The 25621-nt window shown below is 34.6% G+C and overlaps 3 protein-coding genes across 7 annotated transcripts; 2 read left to right on the top strand and 1 right to left on the bottom strand.

Moving 5' to 3' along the window:
- The first annotated feature begins 126 nt into the window (after window positions 1–126).
- LOC106714633 (ubiquitin-40S ribosomal protein S27a) lies at window positions 127–3133 on the top strand. 2 transcript variants are annotated; one of them, XM_014507726.2, is made up of 4 exons: window positions 127–201; window positions 1740–1872; window positions 2277–2472; window positions 2884–3133. In XM_014507726.2, the coding sequence occupies exons 2-4, from the start codon at window positions 1748–1750 to the stop codon at window positions 3028–3030; spliced, it is 468 nt and encodes a 155-aa protein (XP_014363212.1). In that variant the 5' UTR covers window positions 127–201; window positions 1740–1747; the 3' UTR covers window positions 3031–3133. The 2 variants fall into 2 exon arrangements, with proteins under 2 accessions (XP_014363212.1, XP_045535915.1); XM_045679959.1 differs by lacking the exon at window positions 127–201 and adding an exon at window positions 231–293.
- Window positions 130–1417, top strand: LOC106714632 (ribosome biogenesis protein NSA2 homolog). Of its 2 annotated transcripts, none has more exons than XM_014507724.2 (2): window positions 130–201; window positions 583–1417. In XM_014507724.2, the coding sequence occupies exon 2, from the start codon at window positions 603–605 to the stop codon at window positions 1380–1382; it is 780 nt and encodes a 259-aa protein (XP_014363210.2). In that variant the 5' UTR covers window positions 130–201; window positions 583–602; the 3' UTR covers window positions 1383–1417. The 2 variants fall into 2 exon arrangements, with proteins under 2 accessions (XP_014363210.2, XP_014363211.2); XM_014507725.2 differs by lacking the exon at window positions 130–201 and adding an exon at window positions 213–293.
- A 2692-nt stretch (window positions 3134–5825) lies between the features above and the next one.
- LOC106714621 (protein Aster-B) lies at window positions 5826–25590 on the bottom strand. Of its 3 annotated transcripts, none has more exons than XM_045679955.1 (17): window positions 25390–25590; window positions 24827–24943; window positions 18820–18889; window positions 18517–18600; window positions 18041–18203; window positions 17594–17751; window positions 16418–16570; window positions 13542–13655; window positions 11813–11870; window positions 9520–9619; window positions 9017–9176; window positions 8755–8862; window positions 8024–8216; window positions 7737–7856; window positions 7108–7300; window positions 6309–6438; window positions 5826–6035 (listed from the first exon to the last, which is right to left on the bottom strand). In XM_045679955.1, the coding sequence occupies exons 1-17, from the start codon at window positions 25431–25433 to the stop codon at window positions 5937–5939; spliced, it is 2064 nt and encodes a 687-aa protein (XP_045535911.1). In that variant the 5' UTR covers window positions 25434–25590; the 3' UTR covers window positions 5826–5936. The 3 variants fall into 3 exon arrangements, with proteins under 3 accessions (XP_045535911.1, XP_045535910.1, XP_045535913.1); XM_045679954.1 differs by lacking the exon at window positions 25390–25590 and adding an exon at window positions 25039–25197; XM_045679957.1 differs by lacking the exons at window positions 24827–24943; window positions 25390–25590 and adding an exon at window positions 21665–21770.
- Window positions 25591–25621: the final 31 nt, after the last annotated feature.

Genomic DNA, 25621 nt, shown 5'->3' on the forward strand with positions numbered 1-25621 from the left:
TTAATTATATCGATAAAAATAGTTTCGCATAAGACTTTATACTAAAAATTAAAACTCTTTTGAATCAAGCTTCGTTGTGTTTTGTTTGAAATTTTTTGTAACCTTTTATAAGTTTTTTTATCTATGATTGTTAGCAACTGGTAAAGTGATTTATTGTCTATGCCAAACTTCCTTTTCCTTGTGGCATGGTGTCGGCATAAGGTGAGTTTGTCAATCTTGTAAATACATTTTATATTTTCCGTAATTTGTGAAGTTAAAACTTTCTTTTAACACCAAATGATAATAGTGTAAACGTAAGTAATACCTTTGAATTTTTGTTCGTGAGCTTTAGAGCAATCTGTAAAAACATTGACATTGCACGTGGATGCCCACGACGTGTTTCGAAAATTGAAAATCTATTTACTTTAAATTAATACTAATTAAATATCAGTCTTTAGTGTGAAGTGTTGTGCTCATTAGTAGAGAAAATAGTAGTAAAAACATTACATGTGAAAACTGCTACAACTTAAATGTAGTGAAGAGGTTACACTTAACATTTGGTGGAAGTTGAAGTTTTTCATAAGAAGTCACATTTTGTTGTAGTTGCCGTAAAAGCAACCACAATGCCGCAGAACGAATACATTGAACGCCACAAAAAGCTTTACGGTAGACGTCTTGACTATGAAGAGAGGAAGCGTAAGAAGGAGGCCCGCGAGCCGCACAAGAGAGCAGAGAAGGCGCGGAAACTGAGAGGTATCAAAGCTAAGATCTACAACAAGGAGCGTCGCAATGAAAAGATACAAATGAAGAAGAAAATTAAGGCACATGAGGAGAGAAATGTTAAACAAAACACTGAGAAGGTATCCGAAGGCGCCCTGCCCGTGTACCTATTGGACAGAGATGTACAGTCTCGTGCTAAAGTATTATCCAACATGATTAAGCAGAAACGTAAAGAAAAAGCTGGAAAATGGGATGTACCAATACCTAAAGTGAGAGCACAGGCTGATGCAGAGGTGTTCAAAGTTTTAAAATCTGGTAAATCTAAACGAAAAGCTTGGAAGCGAATGGTAACTAAAGTGACATTTGTCGGAGAGAATTTCACACGGAAGCCACCAAAGTTTGAGAGATTCATTCGGCCAATGGCTCTAAGGTTTAAGAAAGCGCATGTCACCCATCCTGAATTGAAAGCCACATTTTGTCTGCCAATAATTGGTGTTAAGAAGAACCCAAGTTCTCAGATGTACACAAGTCTCGGTGTAATCACAAAGGGTACAGTTATTGAAGTGAATATATCAGAGCTTGGTCTTGTGACTCAGGCAGGCAAAGTTGTGTGGGGCAAGTACGCACAGGTCACCAACAACCCTGAGAATGATGGAGTTATTAATGCCATTCTTCTTGTTTAATGTAATGTGTGATAATTTGATTAAAAATAAAGACTTGTCTCAATTTTGTTGTTTATTTAACTTTTCCTTTAAGATGTTGTAAATTTAAGTAATAAGTCTAGCAATTGAAAGGCAAAATCAAGAAACTGCTACTTCGGACATTTGTCGAAGTTTATTATTATTACAGCATTATCTTATTAAAATACATTGAAATAATAAATATTTAAAAGAAATGAAATAGTTGGAAAATTAAATACTAGCTTTATGGACAAATTTCCTTGTATTGTGCAATATCATAAACATTAGTCATGCATCAAAATATCTGTTCTGAGTATGTTGTATCCAATTGGTTACAAAGACAATTATCTTTAATTTTAGGAGCCAAGATGCAGATTTTCGTGAAAACTCTCACGGGGAAAACCATCACCCTCGAGGTTGAACCCTCGGACACCATCGAAAATGTCAAAGCCAAGATTCAAGATAAGGAGGGAATCCCTCCGGACCAGCAGAGGTAGGTTTATTACCTTCAAAACCAACAAGTAAACGCATTTTTTAAGCAATTTAAAAATGAACTGAACGATAATTATTTACATTATAATTGATCTGTGATTTTAGTTGTTACTATTAAATTCTATTGTCTGCTAAAATCTATATATATAAAAAAAAGTCGTGTTAGTTACACTATTTATAACTCAAGAACGGCTGAATCGATTTGACTGAAAATTGGTGGGCAGGTAGCTTAGAACCAGGAAACGGACATTTTTTACAGATAATTTTTACCCCGTTTTCTATTTTTTATTCCGCGCGGACGGAGTCGCGGGTAAAAGCTAGTGGTTTATAATACATTTTCGATGTAGTTAAATTTTTTGTAACATTTGTAATGAACCAATTGATTTATTTTACCCTTCTATTCAGGTTGATCTTCGCGGGCAAGCAGTTGGAGGATGGTCGCACACTCTCCGACTACAACATCCAGAAAGAGTCTACACTCCATCTCGTGCTGCGGCTGCGTGGTGGTGCCAAGAAGCGCAAGAAGAAGAATTACTCCACACCCAAGAAGATCAAGCACAAGAAGAAGAAGGTCAAATTAGCTGTTCTCAGGTTTTATAAGGTGAGTGAGAATATTTTGAATTAAAATAGATCCATACATTAAAAAGAAAATTAAAGATTATTTTTAAGTTTTTTCACTCTTATTAGATTTTTGATGCCGTTTTAAGTTATCCAGCATTTAAATTGACAAAGAAAAGAGTATTCCTTATTAAAGGCCTCAAACACATCTGCAGTTTCACTGGTGTGGATGTGCATGGCCCAATGGTCAATTGATCCAATGGTTGACCCAATGGTCAATTGACAGGTGATCATGCAACACATCTTAAACGGCTCAAAGAATCTCATCCAAGCTGATACACTAATTGTAAATTATGATATTTCGCAATGTTTACCGTCACTTTATGCCTAATTTCACAGTTCTTGTTCACTACTTTGAGGGTATTTGTACATTTGAATTGATGTATTTGTGCAGGTGGACGAGAATGGTAAGATCCACCGGCTGCGTCGTGAGTGTACAGGCGAGCAGTGCGGCGCGGGCGTGTTCATGGCCGTCATGGAGGACCGTCACTACTGCGGCAAGTGTCACAGCACCATGGTCTTCAAGGATGACGACAAATGAACCTTCCATCCCCTCACCAACCCCCTCACTTAGCTCTAAGACAAACCCCGACTCGCTGTGTATGATGGATTTGTAATAAATCTTGACACAGTGTCGGATTAAATTTCGTTTTATTTTTTTATCCCTCATATCTAATATTTGGTAAGTTATTTTATTATATTTTGATACTTTCCAAGTTAATTGCGATCACTTATATATATTAAATAGGTATTACGCGTCGATTACTTCTTTAAAAAGTAATTAATAAAGACTAGGTAATAGATTATTTGTTAAATTATACCTTTTTCACCTCTTATTGAACAAGATGACGTCACAATATGGCGTAGTTCTATGAACGTTCTTATCGTTCGTAACGTTCGAATCGCATTGTGTCTGCAAAAATTTTCTATAAAAATTTATCCTAAAATTACTATGTATGAAGACTTAAGTGAAACTTCTCTTATAAATGGCAAGTGATCGAGAGTAATGCGCATTATAGTTTATATAATAAGTTACAAATTCCGAATCATAACACAAGATGGAGACAAAGACAGGTAAGTTGTGTATTTTCTGAAGAAAATAAATTACCAACAATAAAAATTTTGTTTTATTTATCCCATCATCAAATACCAGGTTAAGTGACAGATAACCTTAATTCCCAATTTTAAGATCTAAGGAATTTGTGGAAAATTTATGAATAAACAGCAATTTTTTAGGCTAGAATTTTTACATAAAACAGCCGGTGAAATTATTGATATAATGAAAAGGTAGTGAAAGAAAATACAAGTTGTTTAGTAATATTTTTATTGAAATACTGAGAACGTTTTGTGCTGTGGCGGGAGGACGGCGATGTCCGGTAGATTTAAACCTAACAAACTAACCAGATAATCATTTAAACGTAACAGCAGCTCTCAATTTTAAAAGAGATGCTCTGCATTTATTGCATATTAGATTATCTTTACGCGCGCTTTTCTACAAAGCATTTCGTGTGTGTACTTTAATTTCGTAGATTTTGTCCTAATTGTGGTAAGAATTTTCAAATTTGAATAATTACTTTATATTTTGGAAAATCCCGTGGATTCAGTTTCCACCGCACATCGCATTCGTCTGCCAAAAAACTGGTCGTGGGCATTAAACTGACCTACACAAACCACCCAAATACGTCTAATAGGAATCTACGGCTAGACACAGGGTTCAGATCATTTACTACCTGGAATGATTTTAATATTCACATTTTACTCTACACACTAACACTTGTACAATGCCGATTTGTTGGCACAGATTAAAAAAACAAACATCAAATGTCATAACCAAAAAGATAAAGAAACAAAAGCACCAATGTTACCAGTAAAAAGAGATCGACGTAAAATAAAAAAAATTACAAAATTTGTAAGATTACAGATATAGTACTTTTTACTCAACTAACAATTTATATTATTAACAATCAATATAACAATCTATTCTTAACATGTAATAAATATATATGTGTACACAATCTATACAATAAAAACATTTAATTCTTAAATAGTTATAAAGTTTGGGACACGCGGGTTTCCTAGAAATTTTAGAGAAAAAACTTTACTATTGGACATCATGAAACAAATAAAAAAAGCGGCAGATATGCGTTAAAATTTAGCGACTATACAATTTTTCACTGCATATTACATATACGAAATACAATAAAAAATTACAATTTATTCAATAAAACCGGAATTTACTTTTCACAAAAGATCTTTCAAAATAAATTCACACCGATAACTAATATCTTAACAATGTGCGTACGTACAAAAGGAATTTACTCTATTTTTATGGATTACTGCTTTGAAATATTGACACATGTTGTCTCTGGTCAAGAGAAGGAGAGCGTTGACAATGTGTCAATACAAATGACAGCTGTCAAAAAACACAATTTGAGTTCTACAACTTAATTTATCCTTAAATAATTAAATATAAAGCGAAAAAAATATAAAAAAAATAATTGTCTAAGACGTTAAATTGAAGCTACATTAAATACAATTTACATTTAAAACTAAATATAATACAACGACCGACATTTTGTTTTGTTAAAAGGACTTTAACCCGAGCGGCATTTAATATGTTAACTTTTTTGTATATTTTAATTTGTTATGTTTCTATATGTTACTTTATTATAAATAAATATTGCTTTGAATTCCATATCAATAATATATTTTATAATTTAAATAATTTGGCAATTACTTTTTTTCAATCACATGGTTTATTATTATTTTACCAAAATGTCATATTTTTTTTCAGAATTTAATATTAAATTTGATACTCTTTTTATAACGAATCTTCATAACATTATTTAACTATATCAGGTTTCTGAGACTAAAATTCCCATTTGAAAATATCTCTGTTTTGTCAAAAATTTATTTATGTCTCAGAAACCAAGGATTACGTATTTTAAATACAATTAGGATTTGCATTATTAAAGTTTTTAAAACACACTAACTTATATGTATGACTAACTAGATTTTTCTAATAAATCGCATGTCTGTTATCAACTATGTGGCTAGGTAGGTAGAAAAATAAAAAAAAAAACTAAATTAAAAACTAATAGAATGTGAAGGAAATTCAGTAAAATATATATTTTATGACCTAGAAATATTAGTTTTAAGGATGTCTAAAAATTTACAGATTATTTTTTTAATGATTTTTTCTTATTTTTCAGATTAATTAAAAATTAATATATTTCAACAATAGATTTTTTCCTTTACACAAAAAAAAAAAACAAATAGCCACAAGTTACAGATAAAAAAAATGCAATATAATGTCATTGTCAATAATAAAATAACATCAGACAAAATGTATGTACTTTATATTTGTTACCTTGCATAGTTTGCCATCGAGTGTCAGACAAGATACTAGGCTAACGTGACCTCTCATACAGTATATTCAGTACGCGCTCAGAGCTCTCCGTCCGGCGGCACAGCGTCTGCCTCCGCGTGCGCCTTTTCCAACGAAGGTTTTATCGTATCCAATAACTTTCTTAACTCCTGCTCCGTCTGTACATAAATTATTTATATAAGGTCTCAGAAAAAAATATAAAAAACAAGGATATCTGAACAGGAAGACCTTGACATGACAATAATAGTAAAAAGAAGATCTTGTGACATTTTTTGACGTCTGACTGAATTTAGTTTGACTTAAGTCCACCGATTTAGATATTCTAGTCGGTCTATAATATTTCAATGTCTACATTAGATTTACTCGATGTTAGGATAAGGCAAAGAAAGTCATCTTAAGGCAAGTTAAGTCAGACTGAGGCAGGTGTATACCTGTGCGAGATGAGCCACTGTACGCACGAGGGCATCTCTCCAGGCCAGCAGCTCTGAGCGCTGACGTGAGGTGTGCTGCTGCAGCAGCCGGGACCAGTCCGCCATCTGAGACCCGCTAACTGACCGCATCCTGTAACATACAACAATTAATGTTTGGATGGATGGATGGATGTTTGAATGTATCTCCAAAACGACTCAACCTCAGAACATATTACAAAATGATTTATTGAAATCCTAAATCTATCTATCTATATATATAAAAGAAAGTCGTGTTAGTTACACTATTTATAACTCAAGAACGGCTGAATCGATTTGACTGAAAATTGGTGGGCAGGTAGCTTAGAACCAGGAAACGGACATAGGATAATTTTTACCCCGTTTTCTATTTTTTTTTATTCCGCGCGGACGGAGTCGCGGGTAAAAGCTAGTAAACTATAAAAATGGTGGATTTGTTAGAATATATCAAAAAATTGTACTCAGAGATAAGAATTCATTGTTACATTTAAGAGTCTAATGTAACCTAAGAACAGCATAAGAAAATGCAAATGGCAAACGAGCAAGCGGACACATGAATTCGCCGAAATGGCGAAGTGACTACTGCACATGGACATTCGCAACTTCAGATGCGTTGCCTTCCCTCAATCGACGAAGAAGGAGACGCACAAAAAGAGAATATTTAACCTTCCTATGCATCTCCTCCATCAAATCCACATCCCCTTCCTATCCTTTCCTTATAAGAAAAGGGGGTAGTAATTGAAAGAGGACTATAATTAGGACTAATAGTAAGAAAGTGTCCAACCTGGCCTGCAGCTCGTCTGCGTCGAAGGTGTTATTGTGTAGTGCAGCAAGACGCCAGTACAGCAGCGCATTGAGGAGCAGCAGCGCCAGCACCAGCAGCACCAGCCAGCGCGCCCCACCCCCACCTGCTGCGGCCCCGCCCCGCACAGCTCGCGGCACCAGCGGCACCGACACCGGCTCCTGACTCGTCACCGCTGTAATGTGCCATCATTCTACATTTTTACCAATATCGTAAAAATGTCGCTTAAAACAAATAGCCTTTCACCCCTCGATATTCTTTTCATTAAAAAAAAAAACAGTGTTTCGGTGTTGGTATTTTATAGTTACAGCTTTGACAATATTCTGTAGATCAGGGATCCCAAACTATTTTGGACAAGTGACCCCCCTTTTCCAAAATGAACCGTTTCCACAGAACCCCCCCCCCCCCATGGCCAAATTGTCTAATTTTAAGATCAATTATTATTATTATTTTTCATTCTGACTTAATTCAATAGAAGAAGACAGAGTGACAATAAGCAATGCTTTAAGTTCGATATCGGGGAGTTGTGTAGTCTTTTAGTTTTTTTCAATATCTACAAAACCTTTGTGTAAAGTGTGAACTTTAACGAAACATTTAAGTTAAAATATTACCAAGATGTCTTCGTCGTCGGCGGGCATGACGCGCGGGCGCAGGCTGTGCTGCTGTCAGCCGAGCCTCCAACAACCTTGCGTACTCCTCCAGACCAGACATTGTATTGTTCTCTAACAGCGCTGTAAACAATTTGCACACAGAATTAGAAATACACATAAAAAGTATTTAAAAGAATTAGCCACAACTACTCAAACGTAGCAAACTACGCCAAATAACTGTTGCGTGAAATATGCCAAGTGCATTAACTAGTCCAAAAGGCATTCCATAAAAAATGTTGTTTGCATACATTTGACCATAGGCCACATGGTCTTCTTGTAGCGCACGTGGGCGTAGACTGTGAGATGTGTGCTGGTCTCCGCAGCACGCTGCAGACAGTAGTGCACCTCCACGGTGAAGTAGTCTGCGTACGGGATACCAGAGTTCTCACTGGTCGCGTCTATTGAGTACAAAGCGCCGGGCTTCGAGCATTTGTTCATCACCTGTTCACCAATTAAGAGTTTAACGCAGACCTAAAGTAGACTATACCTAGTTTTATTGGATAAATAGACAAAAACAGATGTATTTTATGGACCTAAAAATTCTACCTAAAGACCCAAGGGGGGGTTATCGCCCACTTTGGGAAACACTGCCCTAACATATTGTGGTCTAGGACTTTAGGGTATATTATTTCTTTATTAAGTTAAAAATCAATTATTTAGTTTAAAAAGTCAAATTACAAATTAAATAATTAAAGTAAAAAAATATACATATTACAATTAAACCTTATTTCTAGATATAAAAATTTTGGCCAAGAACCTTTTTTTTTTTTTACTGAATACTCAAGGAAGTGTCCGCTTTTTTCCTGTACTAATTTTCTCTTCCAATTTGATTTCTAATTCTACTCTACGTCTATCAAATACTGCTGCTGGATCACAAATGTAAGAGAGGAGGAAGAACCCCTTGTACCCAGTCAAAACTTGTTGCACTGGGTCCAACTCAATCCTCCGAAGTGCAGGGTAGTAGAGATAAAGTACAAACCTGTGTTTCGTTGACGCGCACCTTCTTGGGCCCGACGAGGCCAGAGGAGAGACTGAGAGTGTAGCTGACGCGGCGAGCCTTGCGAGTGCCCTGCGTCTGCCACGGCTCCTGGCACCATACAACTAAACACATTATTATACTAAACTCTTCATCATTAATGGATAATAAATAATTTAAAGTTATTTTATAGTTAGTTATATAAAAAAGATGGAATCCAATTTAATATTGAATTATTTAAATTTTGACTTTGATGTATATAAACCTGCGTATAGTCGGTGCTCTCGCGCGCAGTCAGCAGTTCTAGGTTAAACTGCGAGTTGGTGAACATCATGGTGAAGAGCTGGTCAATGTTGAAGGGGAACTGCTGGCTCAGCAGCGGCTTGCCCTCGTGAGCCGACGTGCACTTCTCCATCTCACCGCAGCTGTGATAAATTAGTCCTTCTACTTACTTATCATTTTAAATGCTGTCTTTTTGGCTTACAAACAGTAACACTAAGAATATTAGAAATTGCCTTAAAATAAACGTAAAATCTTAAAGTAATTTTATCATAAAATAAGCAGAAAATGTGTCAAAAGTGACACGACAAAGACATTCCGACAAGATCCCTTTGTACCGACTTCTTTTTCTTAATTGACAGGACTGAGTCTGTGAATTATTGTGCATTAGTTTTATTTTTACCTGAACATATAAGTTTTCTGCGCCGGTTATATACCTAGAATCCAGATCTAACTGTATATGTAAAAAGCTTTTAGGACGCGACTTACTTGCGATGCTTGTCGGGTTCACTGTCGGTAGTGTCCGACATGTCTGTGGGTAGCGTGTCTCCCGCCTCGTCGTCACGTAAAGCCAAGTTGCCGTTTGTTACTACAATAAAATACATATATACCGACATGAATAATAAAACACAAATCGATCTGCCCGACATAAAGAGTTACACCTCTAACAAGAGGTGTAACAATGCCGGATGGATACATTTTTCTTAAATGATATTTTATTTGACTATTACTATAGTTTAATTATATATTCCAATACAAAAATTGTAACCGTTACAGGATTCTTTCATCGAAGATATAAACTGAGATTTTGTTTTAAAAATCACACTTAAAATTACCGTACGCCGGCTGAGCCACCTCGCATCCTTCTTCCACTTCATTCCACATGTCCGAGGGTTCACAATCCACCAGCAAAAAGTCATCCACCTCACTAACATTTACATCCATACCGTTTGTATAGTATAAGGACACAGCACGATTCATTAACGTGAATATGTACATCTCCCACATTACGAATTATAATAAACTTTGTTTCAAACGCGAATATATATTTTTTTGTTGGATACTGAGATTAGTCAATACGTATGAACCCGTGCTCGTATGCGTGTTGTTTCTACGAACGCGCACGTCGCGACTGACTGACTATGATAATTTTTTTCTGGCAGGAGAACTCAATGACACTTGTATTAATATGTATAATATTGACATCCCTGTCATTCTGTTTGACAACAACAGAGACTACAATAAACCTATATCTATATATATAAAAGAAAGTCGTGTTAGTTACACTATTTATAACTCAAGATCGGTCGAACTGATTTAGCTGAAAATTGATGGGGAGGTAGCTTAGAACTAGGAGACGGACATAGGAACTTTTTTATCTTGTGTGCATTTTTTTTTATTCCGCGCGAACAGAGTCGTGGGCAAAAGCTAGTAATATTATAAATGCGAATGTTTGTTATGTACTCAGAAAGTCTGTATGGATCTCGCTGAAATTTGCCATAGATGTAGAACACAGTCTGGAACACATAGGCTAAGTTTTGTAATGCCAGACAAACGGAATCGCGGGCGACAGCTAGTGTATTAACATAAGTATCTCGGCAGTTAAAATCTACAGTTATAAACTACTAACTGGAAACCATAAAGGATAACAATGAACGTTTGTTGGCGGCTTTGTAATTTGAAACTCGGCTTTGTTATAAACAAGCGGCATATTGTTTATTTAAATAAGAAGGATATGTGTAGTAAAAATTTAAATACCTTTGAGATCGGACGTTATGTACCGACATACTAAGAAGTTAATCATACTAATATTATAAACTAGCTTTTACCCGCGACTCCGTCCGCACGGAATAAAAAATAGAAAACGGGGTAAAAATTATCCTATGTCTGTTTCCTGATTCTAAGCTACTTGCCCACCAATTTTCAGTCAAATCGATTCACCCGTTCTTGAGTTATAAATAGTGTAACTAACACGACTTTCTTTTATATATATAACTAGCTTTTACCCGCGACTCCGTCCGCGCGGAATAAAAAAAAAGAAAAGAAAACGGGGTAAAAATTATCCTATGTCCTATTCCTGGTTCTAAGCTACCTGCCCAACAATTTTCAGTCAAATCGATTCAGCCGTTCTTGAGTTATAAATGGTGTAACTAACACAACTTTCTTTTATATATATAGATAGATAGATAGATGAGACAGTTTGGATGAATTGTTTGATGTTTGTTACTACGTATCTCCAGAACGGCTCAACAGATCACAATGAAACTTGGCACATATGTTGCCGCAATAATGAGGTGATCGTTGCCCATAAACATCTGCAAATGAAGACGCGTTGCCTTTAATCAGCGGATAAGGGAACGCCAAGAAAGAGCCCTTCCTATGCGGTCCCTCTTCCGCCAAATTCATTACCCCTTCCCATCCTTTCCTAATAGGAAAAGTTTGAGAAGGGAAAGAGTACTAAAATTAGGTCTCCGGGACCACACTCATCAGACTGTACTTGGAATTGCTTCCACTTTACGCCTGTCTTCTGTGTGGTCGTGGTATTTCACCAGTGGACCCGGCCTATTCGTGCACCCAACAAATATGTAGAACACAGTCTGGAAGAACCCATAGACTATTAACTATATAAAATAGAATTTTCACAAAATAAGTAAAAAAAAAAAGTCCAAAACCAAAATGGCGGCATTTTGACGTTACTATTTACTTAATTTAGAATTTCAATTTAAACGACATACAAAGATTTTGAAAAAAATATGTCAATCCTAATATTGTGTGAGCTCACCCCTGAGTGGCGACAGGTCCCGCGCTCGCTCTACTTCCATCGACGGCTCCAGCAGCTCCTGCACATATTTTATATCTTCACGCTCCTATCTCTTGGGGTATACACTAATAACTATTTTTTTTCAACCACGTGACCCCCACTTCTGGTTATAGGCCTCCCCCAAAGGTCGGTCCGGTGCTACCAGCAACCTTGACCAGGTTGCTTCGACCTGTCCGTGGCTGTTCTACTTTGCGGCGCCATCGGCCATCCGTACTGTTACCAACTAATTGCTAGTCATTAGTTGGATTTTTAGATTTAGTCAAAGATATCAAGTAAGGCAGAAAGTGGCTAATTCTGCCATTTTGTATATAGCAGTCGCGTTAGTGGAAATAGGAATTTAAGATTGCAGTCGCGTTAGTGGAAAAGTTTTTTTTATAACTGTTACTAAAAAAAAGCGGACAGAAGTTTAATTTCTTTGTAACTTGATAACGTTACCGAGGTTACTTAGCATTTAATTTCAAAGTCACTTAATAAAACAAATTTCTATTTTATTTTAATATGCACTTGTACAAAATTAAGCCAAATGTGATATAGGTAATAACAATTAAATTGAAATAATTTCAAACGTTGGCCGTACTTATTTTTTATTTTTCTTGGACGTTCGACTCAAATCCATTCCGCGGTAACACACAGGTGACTGTTTATCGTATCTCGATACTTTATCAATAAAACTGTTAGTTGATAACAGTTTATCTCAAATGCCTATTGCTATTTATTTAAACCATAACTTTCTGTATCAAGGAATTCGAAACAGCCAGAGATGTCACTTAGTTTATAGTTTAAATTAATTATTCCTAGTATTACTGAGCATTGGTGGATCATGGGTTAAACACTGGACTAGCAATCTGGTGGTCCAAGGTTCGAATATTGCTACGTACGTTTTTTTTCGATTTTAGATTTACATATGTACATTTATCCGACGTTCTTACAATGAAGAAAAACATCGTGATGCTGCACATATCTGAGAAGAAATTCAATGATATGTGTGAAGTCAACCCGCACTTGGTCAGCATGGTTGACTATGTCCTAGTCACCCCTAACTTGGGGTAGACTCCGAGCCCCTCAGTGGAGACGTATAGTGAGCTGATGATGGCACCTGGTATTATCTAAGTATATAAGTTCCATTTTTTTACATAAGGTATAATTTTTTGATAACTTGAAACATTTTTTTTTTATATTAAAAGGCAAACGAGCAAGCGGCCACATGAATTCACCTAAATGGAGAAGCAACCGCTGCCCATAGACATTCGCCATTGAAGATGCGTTGCTCAATCGACAAAAGAAGAGACGCACAAAAAGAGAATATTTAACCTTCCTACGCATCTCCTTATAAGAAAAGGGAAGGAAGGGAAAGAGGACTAAAATTAGGCTAGACCTCCGGCACTTCATCAGACTGTACTTAGAATTACTTCCACTTGTCGCTTGTCTTCTGTAAGGTTGTGGTATTTCACTGAACGAGGACAATTCGTGCAACTGTTGTTGTTGCTGACGTCTACCATTGTTAAATATTTTGTAGTATATTTAAGTAATATATTTTGGTCCTTCGATAATAAATATAATTTGATTCCTTAACCAGAATTATCTACGTAATAAAAATTATCAACGGACTAAAGTATTAAAATATAAATAGAAGGCATTAGAGAAGGTCTATATCCAGCTGTGAAGTGACACAAGCTGATGATGAACTTACCTCGTGAGGGTCAAGTTGGGTAGCAGAGGAATCGTCAGGAGCGTCCCGAACGTCACGCGGATATCCCTCGTCCTCAGAATTGAAGCCTAACTCTTCCCCGTAGCAAGAATGTACCTACAAACAAACAGACAAATCCGTCTTACATCGTAACAAACGACATAAAAAATAATTGAACAAAGTAAAATGTCGGGCAACGCCTTATTTTAATCAAAGCATCTAATGCTATAAGCAAATAGGTTTCAATACCAAGTAATTGAACAGAGAGCGATGAAAATAACGCGATTTTTTCCCTTTTTTCCTCCCTTGTCAAATAACTTACTATGTAAAAAACATTAGACCCTCCACCGGACGAAACTATTGTATAATTTTAAATATTTACTTATGGCGTAAAGATGTTAAATAATGTAAAAGAAACCGTCGCGTTAATTTGTTGTAGTCTTGTGATGATAAGATAAAAATGTACTATGCAGTGTAACAGTTCACATCTGAATTAAATTTCTATAATACTTAATTGTCTTAGGGTAGACAGAGAAAGTAAATAATTTTCTGAACTTTATGATGTCTTATTTAAACCAAAGTATTTAAGGAAACTAAATTTCAGTTTTTATTTGAGTACTACTTGTCGTCCGCGACTCCGCCCGCGCGGTATTAAAAAAAACTTAATAAGTAGCCTATATGTTCTTCCAGACTATGTTCTACATCTGTGCCATACCTTCAAACAAACATACATCTAAACATTGGTATTTATAATATTAGTAAGAAGTGAGATTGTATTTATCAAATTGAATAAATTCGCGGTAAAATAAATAAAATAACCTATTTAAATAATTACATTATCAATTAAAAATACGCACAAAAATAACCAAAAACAATTAAACAGTTTCAGCAGAGATGAAAAAAAAAATTAAAAAATAATTTCAATTCATACACGCACACAATATATTTTATATATTGTTATATTTGTTAACAACAAAGTTTTTTAAACCACTAGGTTATAAACAAAAAAAAATCACCACTCTATAGTTTTTTATCCTAATATAAAATTAACACTACGCAAAAGATAAAAAAAAATATTATTATATTCGTTTAAAACATTGTTTATAATCAAAATGGTACCTTCCGGCAAGTGAGAGAGATATCAACTGCGTACAATCACATTTGAATGCCGACCTTGTTCACAATGTTAGTCAACACGTGGGATATAAACAGGGAAAACGAGAATATTTCATGGGATATCACACTAGCTGTCACCCGCGACTCTGTCCGCGCAGAATTCAAATAACTTAATAAGTAGGCTAAGCTCTTCCGGACTAAGTTCTACATTTCTGCCAAATTACATCAAGATCTGTAGAGCTGTTCCGGAGATACCTTCAAACATACATCCATCTAAACATTCGCATTTATATCTATATATATAAAAGAAAGTTGTGTTAGTTACACCATTTATAACTCAAGAACGGTTGAATCGATTTGACTGAAAATTGGTGGGCAGGTAGCTTAGAACCAGGAAACGGACATAGGATAATTTTTAAACCGTTTTTTTATTTTTATTCCGCGCGGACGGAGTCGCGGGTAAAAGCTAGTTTATAATATTAGTAATAAGTAAGATCAGTTGTATGCAAACCTATTAAGTTTTGTCTGTCAGCATGAATGAGTGACAACCAATGAAAATTCACCGGACTTTAATTTAAACTAATCACAATTCAAATCGCATCGTGAAAGAAATTACATAAATGTTAACAAATGCGAGCGCGTGATTTTTAAAGCTGTAAAGCCAATACATCAAATTGAAAAATGTCAGTCAATTTATTATATGACTAGTGAGATTATAAACTGAAAAAAATACAATTGATTATAAAATATATAGTAACCTGTTGAATTTATATTACATCAGTTGGTTTTTTTTTTTGGTAAAATCGTATCCTAAATTTCGTAACTTCGTCGCGTTAAAACAAAACAAACTTTGAATTTCAAAGTGTATTTTACGTGTAAAATATCACGTAACCTTATTGTAAACATCAGCTCGAACTAACTATGCGCATATTTTGTACAATTCTGCGCAAAAGAACGACTGCGTGAAGTAAATTGGGACGTATGAATATAAAGTATGGAAAACATAATATTTGTACCTCTTACTGTGGGTTTCTGAGATTAAAATTCCAATTTAAAACATATTATTATCTGTGTTTTATTAAATACTAGCTTTTACCCGCGACTCCATCCGCGCGGAATAAAAAATTATCCTATGTCCTTTTCCTGGTTCTAAGCTACCTCCCCATCAAATTTCAGCTAAATCAGTTCGATCGATCTTGAGTTATAAATAGTGTAACTAACACGACTTTCTTTTATATATATAGATAGATAATGATAAGGATGACGATATACTTCATACAAAGTTTTGTTATCTTAAAAAATCATACAAATTTTTCTCCATACAATTTTTATCTTAATATATATAAATCTCATGTCACAATATTTGTCCTCAATGGACTCCTAAACCACTTAACCGATTATAATAAAATTCGCACACCATGTGCAGTTCGATCCAACTTGAGAGATAGGACAGTTTAAATCTCAAATTATAGTCGCAATTTTAATTTATTGCTAATTATTTGTCTGTTATTATTTGACAGTCACAATTATCTGTTAACTCCAAATGATTCTAACAGATGTTGATACCTTTCGACTGGGTTGAGTAAGTAATCAATAGATGGCGCTGCTACGGTAAATCTACGAACGTGTCATATAAGCTTATTAACTGCGCGCGGGCGGAGTCGCGGCCGACAGCTAGTATATATATATATTTACTTTTATCAATATAAGTTATATAACGCTTTAAATATGTGTTTGAATGTATATTTGAGGTTTGAACTCACCCACTGCCAGATCTCGTGACTGGACATGGGCTGGTCCATGAGCGCATTCTGCCAGATCCTGAACAGCATGAGGTAAGCCTTGTCCCGACCAGAGAATGAAGTCAGGAAGTTCTTCTCACTCTCAGTGCACACCAGGATCGCGTTAGGTATCACCTGCGCCAAAACTCACACTACAATCTCTACCCAAACTTCTTTCCCCTTCCTGTCACACTTTACTGTATAAACTATTGTAACTAGTCCTTATTTACATTATAATGTGTCAAATAAGCCATCGGCTATATGAATTCGCTGAAATTGCGAAGCGATCGCTGCCACAGACAATCACAATTGCAGATATATTGCCTATCTTTAATAGACAGAGGAGGGGACGCACACAAAGATTATATTTCCCTTTCTATGCATCCCTCTCCTCCTCTGGATAAGGGTATGAATGGAAAGGGGAGTAAAATTAAGCCTCCTTATTATATTTAAAACATAAACTAGTATTAATGTCTTCCTACTACGTTAAACAGAAACTAATGAAAATGCCGTTTTTAATTAATTATTATGTCTCACGAAAGTTTAAACAATTTAGTGAAATCGTAATAATTAAGTGTGTCAACTTAACTGCCTAGTTAGATTAATTTAAACTACGATAGTTTACAGTTAACTAGCTTTAAACATCCAAAAGTTGTCTTCCTTGGCGTAGATTTAATTAAGAATCAACACAAAGGGTGTTTCTAAGTTACGAATTTAATAATAATAATAGTAAAAATATTATTTTGTCATCTATTTTTTTGTTTATTCAAATAATAGTGTGACATCCTGTAACAACAATATTTGTTCTGTCCACGAATGTGTCTAGTCAGATGAAATACCACAACCACACAGAAGACAACTGTCAAGTGAAAGTACCGCGTACACTCTGATGTGTGTGTGTGTGTTGGAGAATTCATTTAAGTCTACTTCCCTTCCCACCCTTTTCTTATATGGTAATAAGAAGGGGAAATTTCAACTTTCTGCGCGTTCTCTCATCCACCAATTAAAGGTAGGCAACGCATCTGCTATTACAGATATCTATAGACAGCGATTGCTTCGCTATTTCGGCGAATTCAGTCAGCTGCTGTTTCATTTGCCACCTAGTTAAAAAAATGCGTAAAATATGTTTAGCAGTGGTCCTACAGTAAGTCAGTATACCAGTGCTGTCTTCTCCTTGGTGATGGCGGTGACGTCCTTCCAGCGCAGCGTCATGCTGGTCTCCCAGCCGAAGATGCTGGCATAGAAGCAGAGGAAGTTCTGCGAGGCGTACAGCCTCCCGTGCGCCAGGATGTCCTTCTGCAGCGCGCATGAGTAATCTACAGAACAACACGCTACTGCCAAAAAAAGAGCTAAAAGGCCCCTTTTTTTGGCAAAACTAAACGCAGTATCACCGAGACAAGTAAGTTTAGGAATCAGGTCAGAAATAGTCTATTTAGTTCTTTTACAATAACACATCCATGACCAGCATTCGACACTAGAAATTTCTCATAGACGTCTTGAGCAATGAAGTACAAACAAAAAGTCTAAAGTAGACCATAATGAAGAAATTTACCAGCTCCAGGACTACGTTCTGCTGTAAAAACATGAATGAAACGAAGTTCATACCAACAATAAGCCTCTCCTCATCGGGCAGATCTTTGAACAGCCTCTTGAAGTCCTCTGATTTGCTCTTGTATGTAGGATAGAGAGCGTTGTACCAACTCTTTTTCTTGGTACGAGCGCCCGCGTCCGCGCCACCGCGTAACGCCACTGGCGTTTGTGATATGGTCTATACATACAACATCGGTTATAACATCGAAAAGACTGGAAATTAAGTCGTACAAACCGATATTATGTTTATAAACTGTTTAGTTGGAATCTATAGTTTTGCTGCAGGGAAAGCGTAATGAAACTATGTACTTTTAAAGCATTACATTTCAAATCTTTAACAATGAATATACTGTGATTTTATATCTTCTTCCTTTATTTAATTAGGTGAGTTGTCAGCCATTGTTTGTTATAAAAAAATAACGCGTTGCTACTATTCTCATTAATTCTGCGACATTTTCGTGTGGCATCTCTATATGTAACTCTGTACGTACCTTGTTACTATCAGACTTGGCGAGCGGCGCTTCTATAGACACTGGCTGTGCATCTCCAGAGCCTTGGATATAGATATCACTTGACTGGAAATAAACAATGAACTGTTAGAATAAAAATTCATGACTTATGACCCTTGTCATTGGCCCCGAGTTCATGTATTCGCAGGTACCTTCCCCTTTATTTTCTTTATTAAAGACGGTTAAAGGAACTTTCGGAGACTTGTATGATAGACTTTCTTTCTAGGAAAATGTTAAGCAAATTTCTCTATAAGTAAAGGCATTGTTATTTCAAATGTACGTTACCTTATCATCTACCAGCTCAGAACTGCTCTCTGTATGACGTAGCGATGGGGACGGAGAACGGGAAACGCTTCTGAAATGTTACAATATCAAAATGTTACTTGTGAATTACATAGAAATTATTCTTCTTCCTTCCTTCCTATGACGTTAAAACAATTTGCCACGGGTGCAGTAACACCACTGAGTATTAACAGATGCACAGCCGATTCGAACGGACGTGGCTCTGTTGCATGAAACTGCACCAGATTTTCAAAGAAATGGCAACTTATAACGATTTAAAAATCCGTTCGATTTTTTTAAACTTCGTTATATCGTGCGTTGATAATAAACCCGTGTCAAAAACACTACAATTAATTGCTGAGAAAGTTTGTGATCTATAATTTATTTAAATAGCTGTCGCCCGCGACTCGATCCGCGCGTAATTAAAAAAACACATAAAAAGTAGCCAATGTATTCTATAGGCTATAAAGATCTACATAGATCCAGACTGTAGGTCTACATTTATGCCAAATTTCATCGAGATCCGTTGGGCCGTTCTGGAGATACATTGTAACAAATATTTCATCTAAATTTTAGTTTTTGAACAGTAGCATGTCAGTAAGCAGTGTCCATCGATGCGTGACCGCTGCACTCATTTCGAGCACTCGTTTCGACCGCCACAAAACTTTGAACGCAATTCAAGGTCCCTATTGTATTCAATGCCTAATGTTTCGACAACCGAATAGTGTTCTTATAAAGTACTAAAGCGAATGTTTTTTCTTTATAATAGACCGGATACTGGAAGTCGGCGACTTTATTAGTGACGTTTAAAATATATTCTTTTGGTTTAGAAATTAACTTACTACTTACACATTCGTAATTAATTAAAAATTATTAATGAAAAATTACAAAAAATAAATGACTAAAGATAGTTTTTAGATGAGTAAATTATATCTATCTATATCTATATATATAAAAGAAAGTCGTGTTAGTTACACCATTTATAACTCAAGAACGGCTGAATCGATTTGACTGAAAATTGGAGGGCAGGTAGCTTAGAACCAGGAAACGGACATAGGATAATTTTTACCCCGTTTTCTATTGTTTTATTCCGCGCGGGTAAAAGATAGTTGATTATAAAATTAATGTTTATGTAGTCAAGATAGTTTCGCTTCGGTAGTTCGTACAAAGGGGAAGTAAGTACATTCACATAATGCTGTAATTAACAAAACACCACATCTGGTTATGTACAAGTAAAGGGGAACCAACTGATAAGGCACGTCATTTTTTCACACTTCAAAAACGTGTAACTTCCATGCATGTATAACGAATTACGATAACGTCAAAATAATTTTGTACTTCCAACGCAAAAAGTGGACTACAGAATTGGTTTATAACTAGATATAAAACGATTCAATCTTTATGAAAGCTCGTAGAAAAACGAGCCACTGGGATATGTTATCAATTTACCGTTGATTTGTAATTGTTTCCGGATTCAAATTTCGAACAACGATGGCTCCTACGAATAAGGGCTAATGTACAAATTGACAACTTTACAAGAGAGGTTCTCAAAGTTTCAACCATGTAGGAAAAGATGCCGCATAGGAACTTTTACTTCAGCAAAACACGTTTACATCTGTAAATGTGTATTTGTATTTAGTGCATGTTAACTAGACTAAGACGTAGCTTTACACAAAAAAGTAAATACATCAATTCGTTACTTTGGCCCTTATACATAACCCATCGAAATGTCATTTTTACCTATAGATATAGACAATGTATCGACAAAATGTATAAAAATGTATGGGGAAAAATACGTGACAAATCGATAGGTATTGTCACTTCCATACATTTTTAACTTTTCGATTTTTTGTCTAGATCCGCTAGTCTATATTATTTAGGCAATATTATGTTGAAAATGTGCGTCAAATTATCCGTCTAGTAGTGACAATGACCCCGACCGGTCTTTTATTTTTAACATTATAAACCTGTTCATTGAATTGAAATGTATCTTTATAGTGTATTTTCTTTTTAACATTTAAAAAATAAGTTAAATTAAAATGTCAACTAAATACTTATCTAATATAGTTTTGCAGTTTTAGTTTAGAAATCATCGTCACAAGGTCGTCTTCTTGGGTCATGTCTTTGCTCCACTTTTACCAAGAGAGAGTCTACAAGGACCACTTCTTTTGTTTTTAAAACAAAACGCTAGCGCAATCAGATTTTCTTTGTTTAGTTTATTAAAATCTATGTAGTAATATAAAGATTGAAAACAAAGAATATATTTCTTAGGTAAATTACGATGGGATTAAAAAGATAAGGAATGGTAGAAAGTAGAATGAAAAAAAAATTGCCAAGCATGGTCTTTTACATTTAAATTATACAATGCTTCAGTAAAACTAATCTTTATCTTTTTCGAAGTTCTCAACAACTTGACATCGAGATTAATGACTTGTTTATTGAATTATAAAAATGACGTTTTTTATGACAACACTAACAATAGATCTAGATAGTGTCTGTAACTAATGTAAAGCACATTTGAAGCCTCGCAATATAAATCTCTTCGTACCGTACTAAATAAAATTGCTGTTGTTTTTTTTTTCAATTAACCCATATGCAGATTGTTTAAAACGGTTGGTATATGACCAGCAACATTGTATAGTGATCAGTCCATATAATGTGGCAGACTTTAGACGTGCTTTTGTCTATTCGAATTTAAAAACTAAGAATACAAAACCTTTTTTTACAGTTTTTACTTACTTTAATAAAAAAGTTAAGAATTTATTCCATGATATATATTGAAAAAATAAATCTTGTTATTTTAATTTTACAATGTTATTGATACTAGTTAATTATAAAAATAAATTACCTCAAAAAAAGAACCTTCCGAACTGAGTCCCATTGTGTGAAATCCAATTGAGATTTGTTCATAATTCCACAGGAAAAAAACCAAACATTTAAAAACTCTTTTGTTGTTATATTAAATTATAGCGCAATGTAACGCGCTACGTCGCTATATCTAAGACTGGTTGATAATAAATACATGATTTCAAGATAAAAAAAAATTATATTACACAGAGCAATTACAACTATCAAATACTTTATTGTTTTCAAACCTAATTACATTTATAAAAACAATATCATTCATCGTTCTACATTGTGATACCGTTTTTAATACTACTACTGATAATTACCTATGAAAATAATTTTAAAATACATATTAAATTAATTCAATACTCTTTTCACTAAACACTTTTATGAAAAACAGGCTGGTAAGAAAAAAAAATTCAGTCGAATTGATAACCTCCTTCTTTTTGAAGTCGGCTAAAAATGACACGTACCATTGCGAAAAAAAAACACTGGCTGCTAAGAATTCTAAAAACTGGCAGGCAACACTACGTTCGAAAAAACAAACGATTTTAATAGCATTTCCGACGTTTGAACAATCGAATGATCTATAATATATGAAATACGAAATATTTTTTACAACACCAAAACTGAACACAAAATCTCAAAATTTTCAGCAAAATTACCACAATGTTCATAGGTCTTCAATAACTTCATAGTACTAGTAATAAATTGCACAAAACTTCTAAATTAAAACTACATTTTTTTAAATATTTTTTTCCTTTATTCCACAAAATTACTACACATCTGATCACTGCAAAACCAATACTCATGTATATTGGTGCTGTGCTACATTAAAGAAACCTAGTAAATGCACGACTTGATAATCCTTGGTTACGTAGTATGGAAATTGGTTTAAACTTTAAATTGATACTTATTCAGGTGTTACATTTTACATAATATTCTAATGTAAGTGTTAGTGCAAGGATTAAACGGGTTTGATCCGTGCCATGTATCAATTTGTTTTTCGTATTTCGAACGTACAGTCGAGGGCTTTAATTTCATACCCATTTCTGTGAAAAATCACGACTCTTACAATGTAATTAGGTCGAAAAATTGTCTTCTGTGCCATATTGTACCAGTGGGAAGCTAATATAATTCTTTAACTGTATTTAAAACGTATCCTTTTTTGTAAAACGTTAAAATTTGTGGTTGTGATTTGGAACTACGTGTAGTTGTCGATGGTTGAATTTATGTTCAAGTGACCCGATTAGATAATATTGCATATTTGTGTAAAGCAAACAATATCTTTATTAATGATTGAATGACCGAAGACCGAATAATATATATGTACTTCACTTATCTAGTAAGTACCTGGAGCACTGAACTTCGCTCTATATTGTCTTTGGTAAGATCACACGATCTTGAACGAACGAACAAACACTTGTTAAGCGACCTTTTTATTTTAGTTAATATATTTTGTCATTTTAATCAATTTTATATGCTAAAATACAAGGATAAAATTAAATTAACGTTCTACATTTTATACAATCGAGGTATACACGCGGAGGGATTCGTCAAATTTCCATTTACGCAATTTTAAAATACCAAAAAACTGTTAAACTGAGATCTATGTAAAATCAATTATATTACTAATATTATAAATGCGAATGTTAAGATGGATGGATGTTTGAAGGTATCTCCAGAACGGTTCAACGGATTTTAATGAAAGAACACATAGGCTACATATAAAGTTTTTTTAATGCCGCATGGACAGAGTCGCGTGCGACGGTTAGTTATTCAATAAAGCCATTACAATATAATTTTAGTAAACCTCACAAACAACTGCCAAATCGATCAACGAAATTACACGATCGTGTTAAGTTAATTTAAAAGTAAATAAGAATTTTGCTATATCATGGATTAACACATTGATGTAAATCAAATTATTTGAGGTAAATTTAATGTAATCACTATTTTTTGGTCGTGGAATCCTTGGTTTTGTTCTTCGTGTAGTTTCGAACACTCTATAAATAAGGTAAGTTATATAACAACCTAATTACGAGAGGCGATCAATATGAAGCGATTAGACTGTCGTTATCTATGAAAAAAAAAATATAACAATTATAAATGTGTAGCATAAATGGCGTTATTAATAAATAGCTGTCGTCAGCACAGACCTAAGACAAAGAAGCCTATAACATGAATTGATGACTTACCCTCTCTAGACATTAAGAAATCAGTCAAAATAAAAAGCACCGTAGTCTCAAAAACAACGAAACTAATATTACCACAACAATAAAACGACTTAAATGAAGATGGACGGGACACACTTTACGTGGAACAGACAAATGGAGCAAAATCGTTAACTACTGGTATCCAAAAAGCGGTAAAAGAAAGCGAGGAAGAAAACTCAAAAGATGGGAAGACGAGATAAGAGCAGTGGTAGGACCAACATGGTCTAGACAGGCTAAAAGAAGAGAAGAGTGGAAGAATTTGGAAGAGGCCTTTGTCCACACGGGACAAACAGATACAAATATAAATAATTGAAATTTTAAATTAACGTAATGTACAGTATCTGAATAAAGGCTTATTATTATTATTACTCGCTAAGGAATCATCTTCAAACATCCATCCATTCATCCATACATTCATGATATTAGATTAAAGCTGTCGGCAGTCGGCACTTCAAGTGTGGAAAGGTTTTGATTCAGTCAATGTTTATAATTTTATTTTACATCCACAAAGAAGATATTACTGTAAAATCATCTTTCTTTTTGGTTTGTTTACTTTACCAAGTACATCAAATATCAGTTTGCTTACAGGTAATTTGTAAAATTACCTTTAACTAGCAGATGCCTGAAACTTTGTCTGTGCGGAATTAAAAAAAAAACTATTAATAAATATATCCTATATCTCCATGGGATAGTTTAGCTTCTTAACAGTGAACATTTTTTTCAAATCAGTTTAGTAGTTTTAGAGCCTATTAAACGGACACAAAAAAGTCCCATGTCTTTATAATAGTAGTATAAATATATTAGTAGACGAGTTGTTGTAGTAGTACCAATTCCACCAACTTCATGATTAGCGCATATTTTGTCTAAAATTACATATTACTTGTATATGCATATTACTGAAACAGATTATTATAAGTTTGTTTATTCTATTTCATGCAACATCTTACTTGTTTTCCTGGACAGTGGTATGTGGGGTGATGACCCCAGAGAAGTTGAGAGCTTGACTGATGCTCTGCCCGATGGCATCTTGTGATGATACAACCAGATTTTCTACTGATTTTCTCCTATAATTAAATATTATTATTATATACACAAAAAATGCTCACATAAGTCATAATACACATGTAATAAATTACTTATCTTTGATTTATGTACTTACAAGACTTCACTATGTTGAATTGAAAACATTGTAAGATTGGTGATAATTTTATTAAGTGTGAATGAACTGTAGAAGAAATTACGTATACAAAGGTGCATCAACACTAAGAAATTTAAGTGCAGAAGTCATAACTATTAAATTTTAGTGTGATAATAAAGGATTTATTCTTTAATGGGCTAAATTTTGTGTAAGATAGTTGTCAGACTCGTATCAAATGTAGTCAAGTAGAGTAAAAATGATAAATAACTTGAATATGTGGTTGTGCAAAAGATAACAGTCATTTATTGGGGTTTAAATACCTGACGTAGATAGCGAGCGCAACAAACACAACAATAATAAATGTTCACTTACATGGAAAGTGCTAAGTTGCGGCTGTCCAATTCTGACGCACTCATTGTACAATTAATGTGTTACAGTCCAATTTGAAGTCGAATACTCGCGAAGTATCATTAACAACGACGTTTTTTGCTTTCATCATCCGAACAGATTGCTTTTTTCCACAAAAATACAAGAGAATAACATCGATTTGCGGTACTTTAATGACAGCTGACTTAGAGGATACCAGGTTACATGCAAAATATTA

Source organism: Papilio machaon, chromosome 11, assembly GCF_912999745.1.
Source record: "Papilio machaon chromosome 11, ilPapMach1.1, whole genome shotgun sequence".
NCBI classification, from domain to species: Eukaryota; Metazoa; Arthropoda; class Insecta; order Lepidoptera; family Papilionidae; genus Papilio; species Papilio machaon.

Coding starts and splice junctions, on each gene's coding strand:
- LOC106714632 (XM_014507724.2), top strand. CDS start 603: ATGCCGCAGAACGAATACATTGAACGCCACAAAAAGCTTTACGGTAGA.
- LOC106714633 (XM_014507726.2), top strand. CDS start 1,748: ATGCAGATTTTCGTGAAAACTCTCACGGGGAAAACCATCACCCTCGAG. Junction 1,873..2,276: donor ATCCCTCCGGACCAGCAGAG/GTAGGTTTATTA, acceptor CCTTCTATTCAG/GTTGATCTTCGCGGGCAAGC. Junction 2,473..2,883: donor CTGTTCTCAGGTTTTATAAG/GTGAGTGAGAAT, acceptor GTATTTGTGCAG/GTGGACGAGAATGGTAAGAT.
- LOC106714621 (XM_045679954.1), bottom strand. CDS start 25,136: ATGCACCTTTGTATACGTAATTTCTTCTACAGTTCATTCACACTTAAT. Junction 13,656..16,417: donor GTCACGAGATCTGGCAGTGG/GTGAGTTCAAAC, acceptor GTTTGTTTGTAG/GTACATTCTTGCTACGGGGA. Junction 8,217..8,754: donor TGCGCGTCAACGAAACACAG/GTTTGTACTTTA, acceptor ATTGGTGAACAG/GTGATGAACAAATGCTCGAA.